Source organism: Pipistrellus kuhlii, unplaced genomic scaffold (genome assembly GCF_014108245.1).
Source record: "Pipistrellus kuhlii isolate mPipKuh1 unplaced genomic scaffold, mPipKuh1.p scaffold_m20_p_19, whole genome shotgun sequence".
NCBI classification, from domain to species: Eukaryota; Metazoa; Chordata; class Mammalia; order Chiroptera; family Vespertilionidae; genus Pipistrellus; species Pipistrellus kuhlii.
The window spans coordinates 9,912,354-9,930,922 of record NW_023425504.1 but is presented as its reverse complement, the minus strand read 5'-3'; the positions used below and the strand labels follow the sequence as shown (position 1 = coordinate 9,930,922).

At 39.3% G+C, this 18,569-nt stretch overlaps 1 protein-coding gene across 1 annotated transcript in view; it reads right to left on the bottom strand.

The window, feature by feature from the left end:
* The window catches only part of GPC3 (glypican 3), a 338,830-nt gene that overhangs the window by 89,789 nt on the left and 230,472 nt on the right, over positions 1 to 18,569 (bottom strand). The window contains exons 5-6 of the mRNA XM_036443491.2: positions 15,819 to 15,944; positions 393 to 513 (exon numbers count right to left, since the gene is read on the bottom strand). Of these exons, the coding sequence (XP_036299384.1) occupies positions 393 to 513; positions 15,819 to 15,944 (247 nt within the window). The remainder of the gene's footprint in view (positions 1 to 392; positions 514 to 15,818; positions 15,945 to 18,569) is intronic.

Here is an 18,569-nt window from a genome sequence, read left to right as displayed (position 1 = left end):
GCAACATGAAAAAGTGTTTCCAATATAGTGTTAATTTTAAGTATGCTAAATCATTTGTATACTTCTAATCATATAAAAAGTCCGAGTGCGATGTTTCTGAATATTAGAAAAGAAGATATGAAAATGAAGAAGTTGGGATACAGTAATGACACTGTGAGAAATACTTTTTCATCTATTTTCCAAGTTTTCTCTAATATTACAATATAATCTTTATGATTTAAAAATGGGGTGAAAAACGAGGGTCAAAAATTCTTTTTAGCAAAGGGAATCCTTGAAAAAGAATAAACAATGGCTACCTCTCCAAAATCCCAAGAACTCAGTTTGCGCAGTGAACATCATCCATCCCTTACTTCTTTGACATTTTCATTCTTGTTGGATATAGTTCCACATACCTGGTTAATGTGCTTCAGCTTGTCAATAATTTGGGAAACCACCGGTTCAGGGCCCTTCATCTTCAGCTCATGGAGGTTGAACTGATTCTTCATTCCATTCCTCGCCGCCTTCTGGCTGTATCTGTAAAGGTGAAGGTAAAGAGAAAGTTTGTCACAAGAGAGTCTGAAGCAAAGTGAAAGCTGACTTATATTTGGCACCAATGGTCAAACTGACCACAAGCTCTCTTCAGACTTTTAAACCGTGGGATGATCCCATGGAACAAAAATAAACCACTGCAGATAGAATCTCTTTACAATAAGAACACTCATTTAACAGTCAACAAACATTCATTCAACATCCTTATTTCTAAGTGTTGGAAGTACAACGATAACCAAAACAGATAAAGTCTTTATTATGCTCTCAGTCTAGTGTACAGTCCAGAAGAGTAAGGGCCAATGGGAATGCTACGGGAGGTCCTGGGTCTTGGCCAGGGAAACACACAGGAAAGACCTTAACTCTGAGTGTGCTTTCTACTCATTTGAAGGAGAAAGACTCTTGCATGTTCTTTACTTCTCCTTTCTTCTCCAATTGCTCCTCCCACAATTTCCCATATGCCTTGGAGCTGGGTTTATTTTCAGGAGGCTTTCCCAAGCCATTTGCAGCATAAATTTCCCCTATATATATATATTTTTTTCAATTAAAATAGTGTAGTCAGGTTATACTTACCATATTTTTCGGACCATAAGACGCACTTTTTCCCCCCCAGAAGTGGGGGGAAAAAGTCCCTGCATCTTATGGTCCAAATATAGCCTACACATATACTTTAAAAAAAAAAGTTTTTTTACTTGCCCGGCTCTGTGTGGTCTCTGTGTGCTTGCCCGGCTCTAAAATGGTTCTAAATGCTGCTGTTTACTTTACAGGGTTGATTACATGTGTTTATGACTGTGATGTTGGGTTTTAATGCACATAAAATATTGTAGGACACTATTTGTTTCAGAATCTTTTTTTCTTCATTTCCCTTCTCTAAAAACTGGTGCGTCTTATGGTCCGGAGCGTCTTATGATCCGAAAAATATGGTATATGCAGAGCCCATGGACATAGACAATAGTGTGGTGAAGGCCTGGGGTGAGGCGGGGGCTGAGCGGAGGGGGGAAGCAGAGGATGTCTGTAATAATATCAACAATAAAAAAATAAACAAAAAAGGTCATTCTCTGAAAAGGAATGTATTTTGTAGCCAAGGTGAAGAGAACATCTGATTGCATTTCTTCTAAAATGGTAGCCTAATATATTCATCTTATTTAACTTTAAAAGTTAGTGAATACACAAATCACCAGCCATTAAATATCAACTGCCTTTGGGGTCTGTAAAGAAACATTTTTTATCAGCTTACTACTAGTGTCCTCTTTTACATTCATATTAGAGGCCCAGTGCACAAATTCATGCATGGATGGAGTCCTGGCCTGCCCCAATAGGGGTCATAGGGCCGACTAGCAAGGGGAGGGGCCACTGGTGGTTGGTGTATGGCCTCCCCCAGCCCCACAAGACCATGAACTGCGCAGGTACCCCCAGAGCACCAGCGTGGCATGTTCTTTCGTGTGCTCCCTCAGTCTCCTCAGTGAGCTTCAGGGCTGCAGGAGGTGCGGTGCTTCCTGGGAGTTGTAGTGTGCTTCCTCCACAAAGGGCCCTGCTGTAGACTGGGCTCTGGGTTTCTGAGGACTATGCCTCATGGCGTACCCCATGTGAGAGCACCAGGCATTTACCATCAGTGCAGACCCGGGAAGCTGGCTATAGCAGGAGGAGGGAATGTGCTCACATGCTGGGCCAGCCTGTCCTGTCCATCCCAATCACTGTAAACAGGCAGAGGCAGGGTGGGAGGAGAATGGGGTGCCACTGTGGCTGCAGTGTGGGTGGGCAGTTGCATGGCAGCATGCACAAGTTAGTGAGGAGAAGTGGTGGCATGCAGGGGTCGCAGTGCACCCCCCTTGTTTGCCTGGAGCACACTCTGCATTCGCCGCAAGGTAGCATTTGTCAGGTAGCCTGCAGGGCTGGACTGGAATTGGGGGTGGGGGACATGGCTGCCCCTAGTGCAGGTTCTTCCAGGCAGGCTTTTCCTCAGTTCTTGCCCTCTTTGCTGTGTGTTTCTCCCACTTCCCAGCCGGGCCTCCTTTGTGGCAGCCACATTTGTAATTTGGTGCTCTCAAGGTCTGGAGGAGTACATCCATGAACCTGTGCCTTAACCCCCTGGGGCTCCAGGCCTCAGGGCAGCTCTTGGATACCTCAGAGCAGGGTAGAAGGATGTGGGACTGATTGAGGTCAGGCTGGCCAGGTGGAGGGGCCTCAAGAGTTTAGGAGATCAGGTAGGTTGGCCGCTGCAGTGTACAGCATAGCAACCATTGTTCCAGTTGTTCTGGTCATTCTACCATTCGGTCGCTGGGCTTTTATATATATATATATATATATATATATATATATATATATATATATATATATATATATATATATATATCCCTCTCTGTTTAAATATCATCTCCCTTGTATGACACCACCAACTCCATCTTTTCTTTATTTATATCTACTTGTGCCTGAATCAGAGGCCATATTCATAGATAAAAAAGGTAAGGTTCATATAAATCTTCTGAAATAAATGTCTCTAGAGACATTTCCTTGGATATGTTTATATCAAAGCTTGCTGGCCACTTTTATGCCCACTCCTACAAAACAAACATTTTCCTGAAGTTTATTATCTTCATTGGAATAGTGCAAAGACATCTGCTAACTTAGGGATTTTACACTACACTCCTTCTTGCAGCTCATTTATAAGTATTAAATCAAATTATTCCCCAGATGATCTCTTGCACCTTCACTATATTATTTTCTGCCATTCATAAAAGTGTCCTTTTTGCTCTATTTTTTGTTTCTTATCTCCAAGCTATCTTTAAGGAACCAGGACTAAATACTGGTCCCCAATTCCATGGTAACTCAATTTTCCAAAAACAGCTTTGGGTTTTAAAGCTTGCCAAACTTTTTTAAAAGTTGAAATAGCATACACTATTCTGCTCCATCAGTGTGCTATTTAAATCCTCAAAGGACTCTAGTAAATTAGGCATGGTTTCTGGTTACAAAAGTGTTGGGAAGAGCTGTCCTGTGGCTAAGACCTACAACTTGCCTTTATTTTATCTGCTGTACAAAGCAGTATCCAAAAGTATTGATACCACTGATGCTGGTAGTTGCTAACTTATTCAGGTTCTCACTCTCCTTCCCTGTAGATGCCTGAAGTTCTCTCCTAATGAGAATTGAGGACCTCACTGACCCACTCTGATGCATCCTGACCTGCTGCCATTGCATCTAAATGTACAGTAGAGACAGTCCTGAGTTGTTCACGCTCCTTTTATGTACATTCCATGTGCCATCCCATATAATCTGTGATGTCTTTGGAGGCTGAGGCTTGGTTAATTCCCTTTTGTACTACCTAGAGCACTTTGTGGTACTTATAATAATGATAGCTGTCAGCATTGAGTGCTTTCTCAGCGCCAGTTACTGTTACAGGAAAAAGAAAGCCTACATTGCCTCATTTAATCCTCCTAACAGCCCTATGAGATAGAAACTATTATTACCAGCCTTTTTTTGCAGTTGAGGAAACTGAGGCAGAGAAGTGAAGTCACTTTCCCAAGATCACACAGCTAGTCAATAGCAAAGCTGGAGTTTGAACTTTGTGAGTCTATCTCCAGGTGCCTCTGTTCTTAATCATTATTCTACTGTTGCTTCCTTAGAAATAACCCATACTGAATAAATATTTGACATTTCCTAACCACACTGCTTCACTGTATATGACAATTTGCAAGCTACTAGTGTTGTCCTACAAGGCTCACAACAGTGCCTACAGCAATGTCTCTCTTTACCGACTCAGCAGATTCCTAGGCTTGCCTTTTAAAAGCCCTTGGGGAGAGCCCTGTGTATGGGGTTTCTTCTCCCAAACAGAGGTCCACAGTATTGCTATTCAGTGAAATATTTACATTCCTGGGAGATAAGGTGTTGAAGTTAGAGAAATAAATAACCCACCACCACCATGCCACTAGACAAACACCAAAGGTGGTTTGAAATCTCTGAGGAAAAAAGGAAAATGAATGCAGGAGACAGTTGTGATTGACGTCTTTGCCACTTTGGCTATAGCAATGTGACATATGTGATGTGTTCTCAGGGAATTTTACATAGCATGTATACTTTGAGCTCCAAGCCAAGAGGGATTCAGTTCGCGGTGTCTCCATAGCTTTGTATTAATTCAGTATTTATTTTCCACTCGCTCCTTCTGTGCCACTGGTGCACATGGTTTGTTATAGGCTTTGCATGTGGATGAGCCATCACAGTCATAATTTTCCTCATCTAAACATTGCCCAGAGCGTCAGGAATGGAGACACTATTGGCCATGGGGGATTTTAATAATGGGTTGTCTGCTCAGTACCACTAACCTCCAATTAGATTAATTGTCCTCTCTTCAGAATATTGTTTCTTTCCTAAAGCTTTGAAATGGTTCTGGCAATGAATACTGGCCAGCTGAGGAGGGAAAATAAATAGAAGGAAGTTCCTACCTCCCAGTTCTAAAGTTTTCTTAACTGGACATGTTGTGTGTGATGTTAGAAGTGTCACCTTTAAGCATTACATGTGGTATCATCTCCTTGCCCCATCTACTTTAGTATCTGTTTAGCACAAAAATGACTGCTATAATAACAAGAAAAACCTATTTGTGAAGTTAAATGGGGGGCATGCTTCTGTTCAGGCAGATTGGTTGGGGATGAGGGAGGAAAAAGAGGGGGGTGGAAACCTGTGCACAAGCCATAAGAGAAAAGGAACCCAATTAAAACAGGACATCTGGGCATGATTGTTTTGGGACAGTTGAAGCAAAGATAGCACTTGTAGAAGAGGAATAGAATCAAACAAGCGTAAAATGGGTGATCTTTTCTTCCCATTTCTATGCTGGCTGAGGCAGCAAGGGTGTAGTAGAAGGAAACCAAATTTAAATGTAGACCATTCCAAATGGAAGCACCCTTAAGAGATCAACTTATCCCCACTCGTCATGTAAATAAAAATAACGGAGACCTAGAGAGGGACTTTCCTAACAGCACAAGTTGTTAGTGTCACAACTCTCACATTTAGAAGGGATTCCTTTCTTTTAAAGGTTTCTTAAATGCACATTGCTGATTTTGACACCACGGGTAATGATTTAGGACAGGAAATCTGCTAGAAAGTTAACTTTACTATCCCCTTAGGCAAGAGAAGGTAAAAAGAGTTTGAGAGCAAGTCTTAGAAGAACTAACTTCTCCTCCAAAAAAATTTGATTTCACAAAAGTTTAATTTACTGCCTGTTATAGACAGCCACCAACAAGTTACAGATCTTACATTCTCACATTGCCATCTAATGGAAAGATTGTAGTATTGCATGTAGCCCCAAACCCAGTGGTTTATCAGGCTGTTTCCTTGGAAAAGTACTCCTGTTAAAATAATCACTGTGGAAAATTGGGTAATTTAAAGAGCATAAAATAGCTTAAAAACAAAATTAGAATACAGGGTAGAAAAGCCCTCGTAGGAGGTCTATTAAGTTGTTTTTTTTTCCTATCCAAAACTAAGCTTTAATTTATGAAAATGAACAGAAAAACAAAGCAACTGTGAAAATAGCTGAGTTTTGCAAATGCTTTTAATAAAGATGGCAACAATTGGATTCTTATTGCTTAGGCACATATTTTATTGACTTTTTAGAGATAGGAAGGGAGAGATAGAGAACCCTAGATGTGAGATAAACATCACTCTTTCACATGCCCAACTGGGTATGTGCCCTGATTGAGAAGTGAGGTGATGCTCCAACCACAAGAGCCCACACTGGCCAGGTCTGTGCACATATTTAAAGAAAAATATTTTCATAATTTTTGGCACAGCAACACCACTTTGGAACAAATTTTAGCCTGGAAAGTACTAGAAACAAATATATCCATCATACTTCAAGAAATACCTGTGTTCTCAAGCAACAGACTTCCAGAAATTACAAATAGATTTCAATGGAAAGGTAGAAAAAGACAAGAAATCAGGAAGATGTAAACCCATTTATATCTCATTTAGTAGACATTAGCTATATAAGGGCACTGTATTAGAATCAGTCAGTTTTTAGCCTATTTTCAAACTTCACTGTGAGGACAGATTAAAATATTGGTCTTGGAATATAATAAAGAAGTCATTTAAACGTAAGGAAGCAAAGAATATTTTCTAGATGGTGAAGAAAGCTTGAGAAGTTGCTATCACTGTCATAAGGAGAAGAGTCAATGGCTGCAGAGAGCAGCCCCCAGCAGAGAAGGAACTGGAGAGAGAAAATGTCTGAGATTGGATCATCTGAATGTTTGTCTGAAGAAGCAAACTCTTCAGAGGAGCCTGTAGGTAAGGAGACAGAAAAGTACAGAAGGAAGCAAAGGGATTCTTTCTTATGAGAACTTCAGTATCTGTGAAAACACTGGTAAGGCCTGCCTCCTGGGCTCTGACCATGGCCAGTCAGGATACTAGGCCAGGATAGGCGGAGCTGGCAGAGTCCTCTGTTGGTGGGGAATAGACCAATGAGGAGAAGAGGACTCTGACCTATTTTAAATCTTACAATAACAGAAAAACAAAACAAACCAAAAAACAAAAACAAAAAAACAAACAAACAAAAAAAAAAACACCACCTCAACTCAAAAGCTCAATAATTGGGAAGGGAGGGATATAACAGACTACAGTGTGTGATGGAGGTTGATTATTCAATTAATCCAAACTCATTTACCAACTCCTTCTAGCCCAGAGAATTAGGCCAGAAAAACAGATGTGGTTTTTTTTGTGCCACTGGAGTTAAACCAAAAGAAAATGATCTTTACCTTTTTTTTTTTTTTTTTAAGTTGTTTAAGTTAGACTTTTAACTCATGAAAATTTCAGAGTTGGAATGAACTCTTGAAATCTGTCCAATGCTGTCCTCCTACAGATAGGCAAATTGGGCCCCAGAGAGACCAAGCAGTAGTCATTCAAGTTATTAATTGGTATTACTGCTGGTGGAACATGAATGAAGCTATAACTCTCCCAAAATAGAGGCATCAAAAAGAAAGGGTCAGAAAATAGGTCACATACCTCAACAACACATGGGAGCACTGTGCCAAAGTAACAGATTTTCAAAATAATGGTCAGTAATTAAATTTTTAAGAGGTGAAATTCAGTTTGTCTCACAATTTACTGAGATGGTGAGTACATAAGACATTTTAAAAGGCTGAGTCAGGTGGTGGAAAGAGCAACTGGCCTTGGAGTCAAGACACGGACAGGTTCAAAATCTGGTTCTACCACTTATTCTGTGACTTTTAAAAAAAGTAATTAAACTCTGCTGAGCTTCAGTTTCCTCATCTGTAAAATGGGATAATGCCACCTGCATTGTTTTGAGGATTAGTTGATGAATGGATATTAGTAAATTGAGGTACCATAGGCAATGTGCTTAGATGAGTGCCCAGGCAAAAAAAAAAAAAAATATATATATATATATATATATATATATATATATATATATAGGCTGTTATCATCATTATCTGAAAGCACCAAACACAGTATGTGACATGCAGTAGGTGTTCAATAAATGTAATTTTAAAAGTATGATGTCTGGAGAGAGGATCATAAAGTCTTATAATGAAAAATTAGGGGAAGCTTCAAATCTGCTCATCCCAGCACTGAGAGACCTTGAAAAATTAAAGAGTCTCAGTTGTTTAAGTATGTCCTAGATAAAGTATGAGTTGAAGCAAGGGTAGGAATGATTTAGAATTTGGGAAAATGAGCAAGGCCAAAAGTACCAGAGCTTACCTTAGTATTATGATTAAGCAATGACTTGTGAGTAGGTAGCACTGAGCATATAGGCGTGGCTATAAGGAACTTTTTGGCAGAGATGTCCTGATAAAGTGTGTAGGTGACAGGGCATCTGAGAGGGGGGTTTACTGGATAGGACTTCAAGTGTTTCGAAATTAATTTACTAAGAACAAATCATTTACTTGGGCAGACGTTAAGTCCATAACAAGCATCCATTCTTTAAATTTTATTTTTATTTTTACTGATTTCAGAGAGGAAGGGAGAGGAAGAGAAAGAAACATCAATGATGAGAGAGAATCATTGATCAGCTGCCTCCTGCATGCCCCCTACTGAGGATGGAGCCTGCAACCTGGCATGTGCCCTTGACCCAAATTGAACCAGGGACCTTTCAGTCTGCAGGCCAAAGCTCTATCCACTCAGTAAAACTGGCTAGGGCAAGCATCATTCTTTAATGCAGTGATCTTCAAAATGAAAAAGAGAACTCTCAAAGTCTACCTATAATCAGACCTCACCAACTCGACTAATTTGAGAGAGAGGTAAGTCTGAGTTAGGGAAAAGTAATACTTGTGGATTTTTTTCCTTGCATTTCAAATATATGTGGCAACACAAAGAAAAGCCTCCTAAAATGTTATTTTGCATGTCCTACTGAATCTTATTTATGAACTGCCAAAGATCATGAGAGAAAGACAAATTGTTTCATATGAATGGGTTCTGCTGAAATACTTTAAAAGAAAGCTCAAAATTCCTGCCACTGTTTTCTGATGCTCCTCTTGTCTTAGCCACAGTCACTTGCATATTTTGAAACCCATGTCCTGAGCCAACAGTGACAAAAACAGGAAAGCAATAGCTTAGCAAACTGGTCTATCAGGCCCCAGCCTCTGAAATTAGTCTTGGCCCTTGAAACCAGTATTTCATGTTTTTGGAGCAAACCCCAGATATTTAGGCATGACTTCCACTTGCAAACTATACTGACTCAGGCTGTATGACCTGAGCTCTGTCCTGGTTTCCTGTTTACATCTGTCTGTGGTCAGTACTATGCTTTACCCAGTGCCTGACATACAGTAAGTAGTCAGTAAATGTCTGTTGAACTCAACTGAGACTGAAGGCCTTACTCAAAGCGCAACTTAGGTTGTGGAAACTCTGCCCTACTCTGCCCAACTCTTGTCAGCCTGCTTTGGGGGGGGGGGGGCGTTTCCCTTAAAACTGCTTCTACTAAGGACCTACCTTTTACTAGACTTTTGTCTGGGCCCTGCCAAGGACAGCTACCACTTTATCCCACCCATCAGATTGCACCACTTTGGAAAGCAATGCTTACCTAGAAAATGGTAGAGTTCTTTCCCTGTGCCCCAGGGAATATTATTCAAGTGGTGGGTCACTTTCCACTTGGGCCAGCCACGCAGATGAGTTCCCACAGCCCAAGCACCACTCCTTCCAGCACCTGTGCCATCCCCATAGGCCAATCACTAGTTCTCACACTGAGCTTGCTCCAAGTTACACACCTGTTAGTAATATTGATTTGCATCATAAACCCTTTCCAAATAATATAAACTTGAACTCATTTCTGGGTCTGACTAAATGACATGTCACTGTTGTGAAAACAAATCCACTGACATACCTGTTATATTTGCTACAGTCAAGACAATAATTGCTGAGATTACAAATATGAGGGTTTCTTTGGGTCAGAGAAAGAATTTTCTGTCTTCCTTCAGGAACAATGCAAACGCTCTCTATTTAGTACTTACCCATCAATTATCTACGTAGCCCTGTGCTCAGTAATAGAAATTTCCAATGTTCTGGCACACAATATCCAATTTGAACTTCATAGACTACATCCTGGTTTTGGCTTTGGCAAATCTGGTCCTCAGAAAATGAAATCTTCACCTAGTAACTGTGTTGGAATCCCTGGCAAACCTGGGATTCAGAGTATATAGCTCTACTACCTCAAGACCCATCTACAGACATACCATCTCACACCATGACCTCTCAAAGCACCAGCATAGAGTGGATGACAGGAAAGAGAAGGAATTAGCAAGAATAAGGTGTTAGACTTGCCCAAGAACACTTAAAGGTCTTGTCCACAGAAAATAGAAATGCTACTTAGGTTGTCTTCCATTCAAATCATTCCTAGAGTCCCAGAATCCAGGCTGCAGTCAGAGCCATGAGGTAGAAGGAAAGACACTCAGCAAGTTGGCCTTGTGGAAGAGAGTGGCGACCGTGGGCATGGGCAGAGTAACTGGCACAGAGACACAGGGAAAGTGCTCACCACTGCCAGTATCTGACTCTCAGAATAGCTCTGCCCCTGGCAGGTCCAAAGCTGGCACTGTTGTTCTCTAGTTGTCAGCCATAAAATAAAACTAAAGAATAACAGAGGGAAGAAAAGGTGAACTGAAGTGTAAACCACCCCCACTCCAACCGCCCCAGTAACTGCAGGTGTCCTCAGCTCCTCAACCCTTTGCACCTGCTCTCCTGCCGGAACAAGTGGCCTATTGTGTGAGACTGTGTGCATGGAGGTGCTAAGCAAACAAGAAGTGACTCTCCTGATCATAAAGTAGATGGGATTCCGGGAAAAGTTTACTAAGCCAAATAAAAGTATTGTAAAGTACTTGGTAAAATATAAACTGCTACATAAATGCTTAAAAGTTCACAGCAATGCACACAAGGACAACTAGATCAAAGATTACCCTTAGCCTGTAGGGTCTTCGGAAAGAGTGAACATTGTCTTCATTTATTTTTTCAGCAACTTTGTATTATTGCTCTTCTCTTACTTGCCTTCAGCCCTTGGCACTTCTCTAGATGTATCTCTTCCCATACTGATATATTTCTGTGGTTAGAGGGTTTTTAATTTTCATTCTGGGTGGTTGTGTCAAATATTACTTGGAGCAACAGACTTTGAATTCCATTTCTTTTGCTCAGCAGCCCATTGGGGTTATGTGGTATTATGGGGCAGACATTTTCTTTAAGGTGTAATTATGTGAATTTCATCCCAAACTCTCCAATATCAGAAACTAAAAACAACTCTGACAACATCTCAAACAGCCAACTTATCTGGTACTCTATAGCCCCAAAGATACCTGGAGGAGTCAAATAAAGAAAGAACTTATATCTGTCCTAATGAGAATGATTACACCCTGGAGCTCCTTTTGAATCACTTTTACTTTGAACTGCTTGGGAAGCCATCCAGGAAAGAAATAGAAGTTCAAAGTCATCGAGTCAGTTTTGTGGAAGTCCTCCTCCTTTCACACTCCCTATCCCTCAAATATTCTTGTCATAGAATCTCCTAGCCTGTTAGAGCTAGAAAGAACTTTAGAGACCATTTTATCCAATTCATTTTTACAATAGAAGATTGAAGGATAATGACTTCCTCAATATTACACAACCAACCCATGGTAGAACTAGGACCCAGGCTGGACACCTAATCTAGAACTAAAGAGATTTCGTCTTGCATAAGATTCAAAGCTCCATAGGGAATACACAGGCAGCAGCTTTATTAGTAAGAGCCATGTGTGTAGAGGAGATTGAATGAAAGGCTTGCTTTGGAGATGGTGAAGGCTACCTTATAGCCTTGTAAAGATATGAGAGTAGAGAAAAATGGTAAGAGAGGCAGGAAAGGTACTGCTACTTTAGTGGGTCCAAGAAGTGACCAAGGAAAGGAGGGGACTTACTAGGTGTACTGGTTAATAATGCAGATATTTTTAATAGCTGGAGTTGCATATATGTTGATATATATGCGATTTGATATGTGTTCTATTTTGTTGTATTAACAACATGCTTCAAGACTTCATGTGTCAAATTTTCTGAAGGTGTTAACATCATTGATATTTTTACATTTAAAAATGTCAAATTTTGTGCCAAAAAAAGAACATTTGTGGGAAGTTTGATGCTTTTTTTATGATTATCATGCAAATTTGAAATTTGCCTCTTTGTGGTTTTTGTCAGTCTCATCCAGCTCAGTAACATGACAAGGGAGAATCAGGATCAGCTTAAGATTGAATCACAGAGGGAACTAAGGCATCATGCCACAAAGTAAAGTACAAGTAGTTGTGTAAGCAGAATTGATAAGCTTCAAACTCACAAGGGAAGTATAAACCCCTATAGGAGGTGTGTTGGTTATAGGAGGAACAAGTTAGCCACACACATAGAACTGAGGGGAAAAAAAAGACTCAGGAAAGCATAAATACAAAGACATATAGAGAAAGACAGAGAGAGTTGAAGCCAGGTCAAGGAGAGGCTAGCATTTAGGTGGTGGTCAAGTGTGATGGATATGGTAGAACTGACAGTTTGGCTGTCCTGTCCTCAAAGTGAAGGGTGAGCCAAGCTGAATCCAGAGGTGGTCAAAGAAACCTGATAGAACAGTAGTTGCTCAGAGTTCATATAAAATGCAAAGAAAACAAAATGTGTTATACCTGTACAATAAAATAGTATTTGGGGGGGAAAATGAAGTAATGATGCATGCTGCAACTTGAATAAATATTCAAAAACATCAGCTAAGATGTAACCAGTTTGGCTCAGTGGATAGAGTGTCAGCCTGTGGACTGAAGGGTCCCAGGTAAGATTCCAGTCAAGGGCATGTACCTTGGTTGTGGGCATACCCCAGTAGGAGGTGTGCAGGAGGCAGCTAATATAATCAAGCTTGCTAATTTGAAGATTCCAACTAAATCTTGGAAGCCAATGTTTATCTCAAGCCAAGATGGGGTGGTTGTGGGGAGGTGAGAAGGACAAATGATAGGCTTCTGTGGTACTCCCTGAGACTAGATCTGTGAAAACCTCCTCCTCATTTATCTTTCAATTGATTGTATTTATAAAAGATAAAAATGAAAAGGACATGAAATGACTTTATTTAGAGAGACAATGACTCATTTAACTTTTTAAATTTGAGAAATCGGTACATCCATAGTAGGGGGTTATAAATAGCTCTGATAACATAGCTGATATGGATATCTATATTTTCTTCAGTGTCAATATTTTTTTAATCAAGTATCTCCACTTGTAAGTCTTATTCTCTATTAGGATCTTTGAACTTCATAAATTTTCTTGACTAAAAGTAAAATATTTTTAAATAAACACAAACCTAAACTATAAAGATAACAAAGTTACAATCCATTGACAATATGAAGTTGTAACTTTACTTAAGACTAAATTAAATGAGAAATTAAATGAAAAGCTCTGAAAAGGTTTTAACTGTATATAGATGAGACATGCAGCATAAAACTAACCTTTATAAATGGTACAAATAGAGGGTACACACATCCTCAGGCTATAGAACTTCATATTATTAAATGTATATTGATAAGTAATTTTTAAAAAATCTTGTTTGACACTATTCCCTAGTCCCATCATTACATTAGGTCAGTAATTTAAGTATGAGTTAATTATAACCCGAGGGTACTAAGCATGAAAGAGTTACTTCCTGGACTACATTATCCTTATTCTATCTACAGATATGTTTGATTTCTTTTCTTTCTCCTTTCCTCTTTTTGTTGTCTTCCTGTCTTCCTTCCTTTCCTGGAGAATATATATCAATGATAAAAGTTGTTTAAAAATATTTCTCAGAAGTATATAAATGGGAATATGGAATAATAGCTTTTCTCCATACCACAATACTTACTTTATTTTATTATTTTGTTCAATACCCTAAGATATATGAAGCTAGCATAATAAATAAAAATGTTTCAGTCAACAGGGCTCTTTTAATGGCGCATAGGTACATTTAGCTAACTTTGAACCCATACAAATCTAACAGACTTTGGGTTCCACCAAGAGAACTTTCTTGACCACAGGGCAACATCCTTCACAAAATTTATGGATCGGGCCTAAATGGGCAGTTGGACATCCCTCTCATAATCCAGGACTGCTGGCTCCCAACTGCTCACCTGCTTGCCTTCCTGATTGCCCCTAACCAATTCTGCCTGCCAGCCTGATTACTCCCTAACTACTCCCCTGCCAGTTGGATTGATGCCTAACAGCTACCCTGCCAGCCTGATTGCCCCTAACTGCCATTTGACCCAGTGATACCACTTCTAGGAATATATCCCAAGAAAACAGAAAGACCAATCAGAAACGATATATGTGCCCCTATGTTCATAGGAGTGCAATTTACAATAGCTAAGATTTGGAAACAGCCTAAATGCCTATCAGCAGATGAATGGATTAGAAAAGTGTGGTACATATATACACAGGAATACTATGATAATGTAAAAAAGAAGGAATTCTTACCATTTGCAACAGCATGGATGGATCTGGAGAGCATTATGCTAGGTGAAATAAGTCACTCAGTGAAAGATAACTATCACATGATCTCACTCATTTTTTGATAATAAAGAACATTATAAACTGTTGAACAAAAATAGACAGAGGCAAAGAAGCATCAAACAGACTGTCAAACTACAGTGGAAAGGTAGGGGAGGGTTGTGGAGGTAAGAGATCAACCAAAGAACTTGTATGCATGCATATATAATAATATAAGCACAACCAACAGATGTAAGATACTGGGGGCAAGGGGACAAGAGAAAGTGCCGGGGGTAGGGGAGGCCAGGGGTGAGGTCAGTGGGGGGAAAAAGAGACATATATACTACTATTAGTAATACCTTAAATAATAAAAAAAATTTAAAAAGAATGAATGAATGTGGAAAAATACACATATTGTTAGAGGCAGAGGGACTCTAATACAACCATACCATATTTTAGATGGGGAAAGCAAGGTTCAGAGAGTTTAAGTCACTTGTCCTATATTAAGCAACTAATAATCCATAAAATATTCAGAACTCTAGTTCAGGTTTCTTCTGTACATTCTCTAAAATATAATACCACTTGTACAAACATTTTTAAAAGCATGTTACTAAACTCCATGTGGTTTCCTAAGCATTCAGCCTCCCTGATTTAATTCCTTAATTGAAAGCTATTCCTTATACATGCAAAGCCAATTAGTCCATTAGAATGAAAGCTCTGTGAGGATGGGGAAATTTTTCCTGTTTCATTCACTGCAAGGTGACTGGCAGTTAGAAGATTCTCAGTAAATATTTGCTGAATAAATGCATATATATTATTTCCTTTCCAGTTATTAGCAAATTCTTAATGGACAATGAATGTTAAAACAAATGTTACTAAGAAACACTCAAATAGTAAAATACTTCATTAAAATTGCTCAGGGAAATAGTGCTCCTTCCCCCTCCCCCTTTCTCCTTTCCTTCACCTTCATCACTAACGCAGGAAAGTAACTATCTATTTCAGAGGATTGGTATAAGGATAGAGAGAGTTAATAGAGACAACTACTTAGCATTGCGCTTAATATGTAGTTAACTCCAATAAATTAAAGTTACTAGTATGAATATCGTTGCTTCTAATCAATCAATGAATATGGGCCAACATAATTAGGAACTGGAAGAAGCTAAGGATTGAATACATAATTCTCTATGTGCTTCAAAGTTTGTAAATTCTGAGGTCTATGAGTTACAGAAAGCATCTGGCATGTCACAGATGCTCATATTATGATTTTCCTAGAAATTATCTTGTGAAATTAATGGAGGTAAAAGAAGACATAATTATCCTTGAGGTGCATATATGATAATTATTTCTCAAACACTGCTAAAAAAGATTACCTCTCCACAAGTTCCTGACCATTCCAGCAAAGGGTATCATTCTCGGCCACAGGGCTATGGCTGCAGATGTAGCCAGGCAGAGCACTATAGAAGTTGATGAACGACTTCAGCTTCTGAATCAGTTCCCTGAAAGAAAAACAAAACATCTGTTCATAACAGGCAAGTAAACCCAGTATGAGAAAAGTTTAATTTCCTTATCAGCATGACAGAAAGGCTCTACCAGGCTGATTAGAGCAGTAAATGAGTTTTAAAGACATTCTTGGCTAAAAGACCACAATTTTGTGTGTTTTTTTTGCAAAAGTCAGTGTGTGTGTGTGTGTTTAAGAGAGAGAGAGAGAGAGAGAGAGAGAGAGAGAGAGAGAGAGAGAGCGAGAACACAAATACCCAACCAAATTTCTGGCCTATTTTCTTATTACTGATATACATGGACACACAACGTAAAATATTACAGATTGGAGAGATGTGGATATGCTTATAGAGGGGTATTAAAATATCTATGCAATAAATAGCCAGTGGTAAACAAAAATAAAACACTTTTTATTTTCTAAAGTGATATTCCTGGTAGAAAGGAAATTATAGAGTGCTTCATATCCAAGTCTATCTTAAGCCTCTACAAAGTTTTTGGAGACTCTGCCAAGGAATTTGATGGCAGTGGACTAATTATTCAATTCTGTCTCCAGGCTAAGAATGGATTCCTCTGATACATAGGTCTCTGGAGGAGCCACAAGTCTGAACCTCATTTGGACACTGGTGGGAGTCCTAAGCCCAGAAAAGCTTTTTGGGGGTTGTTCTCAAATCTGGCCTAAAGTGGGAGACTGGTAGAAATTATTTTCTTATAACTAATGCCATTTTCCATTTTATTGCCATAAAACATTTCATTTCAACCAATAATTTAAAAGACAGAGAGCTTATAATAATCAGCATATCTTTACAAAGGCTCGGATTACAGTAAAGGCAGGGTGATTGACAAAATAACTCAAGGAAGGTTATTGAGACATATATAACTCCTGATACCGCAAACGTTGCTTTCTGCTATGCTCAAACCCCTCACAGCTAACTCCTGGTGGCTGAGTTCCATCAGTTTCCAAAGTGAGGAGGCTCAATACAGGGCTCTGAAAATAAAAGTCAACATTATAGCTTCTCACAGAGGAAAAAGATGGGTTCAATTAATGCTCTGTTTTACAAGGTAATAATACAGTCCCCAAGAGTGGAAACTGAAAGACTAAAGGCTGAGGCTGAGTAATTCTCCTCTCTCCATGAGGTAATGGAATATGGCCATTAGTCTATAAGAAGCAATGGTTCACTCTTTAATGAAAGAGTTTCCCTTAGGCCTCCTCCTACCTTCAAACTCTCTCACTAAACATAGCACACGGCAAGAAAAATTGAACTCATAGAAAAGCCTGCCAATTTGACTTCTCTAGAAGTTAAAAAACAACAACACTCTGAACATCTCCCAGTCTCCTAACTCTTGACCTTTTTTTGTAATGATAAAGATCACCAAAAAACTGGTGAGGGTTCAGAGTTAAGAAGATGAGGGGCTACGATAAGACCTCACACTTTAGTATGGAAGGATATTAATTGATGGCATCAAGATAAATGTTAAACACACATATACTCACACACAATGAATGTGAATAATGTAACCACAGTCTAGGTCATCAAATGCTAGAACTCAGGAGAACCTTCTTTAAAGTTAAACAAGGTAACAGCGAAATAAAAGGCCATCCTACTTTATAGGGTACTCATTATCATCATAGAACATACAAGATGGACCTGGGAAGATAATGTGTGTGTGTGTGTGTGTGTGTGTGTGTGTGTGTGTGTTTAAAGATTTTTAATTGATTTTTAGAATGGAAGGGAGAGGGAGAAAGAGAGAAACATTGATATAAGAGTGAAACATCAATTGGCCGCCTTCTGCATGGCCCCTTATTGGGGATCAAGTCGACAACCTGGGCATGTGCTCTGACCAGGAATCAAAAATGACTTCTTGGTGGATGGGTCGATGCTCAATCACTGAGCAACACCAGCTGGATTATAACCTTTTCTTTTTGATAGAGTTGTTCATTGAGTTCTTTTTTATTCTTAGTGTATATTATTCCCATTAGAACCTGTTTAGAATCCAAGGTGAATTTTATAAGGAAAAATTTAAGAATAATGATATAAATGCCAGTTCTCAAATAATTCCTAGAGCCTATGGGATGAGATAGTACTTACCATTGGGAGAACAAAGAGCGGGGTACCAACACTTCTAAAAAACTGGCCAATGCTTTTGAGTCCTCAAGTACAGTGTTACATGCAGGCCATTCCTTTATGCAAAACCTAACACTGTGAGAAAATAAACCTTGGTTTCCAAAAGAAAATTTGATTTTTTAAAATAAATCCAGCCGAAACCGGTTTGACTCAGTGGTAGAGCGTTGGTCTGCGGACTGAAAGGTCCCGGGTTCGATTCCAGTCAAGGGCATGTACATTGGTTGCGGGCACATCCCCGGTGGGGGGTGTGCAGGAGGCAGCTGGTCAATGTTTCTCTCTCATCGATGTTTCTAGCTCTCTATCCCTCTCCCTTCCTCTCTGTAAAAATCAATAAAATATATTTAAAAAAATAAAATAAAATAAAATAAATCCAGAAATATTCTTTTGCAAGGTAGAAGAAAGACTTTCAAAACTGTTGGAGAATTAATGAGCTTTACAAAAGAGAATGATGACAAGAGGTGGGTAATAATGTCCTCTGATACCATAGCCAGAAAGCAGCAG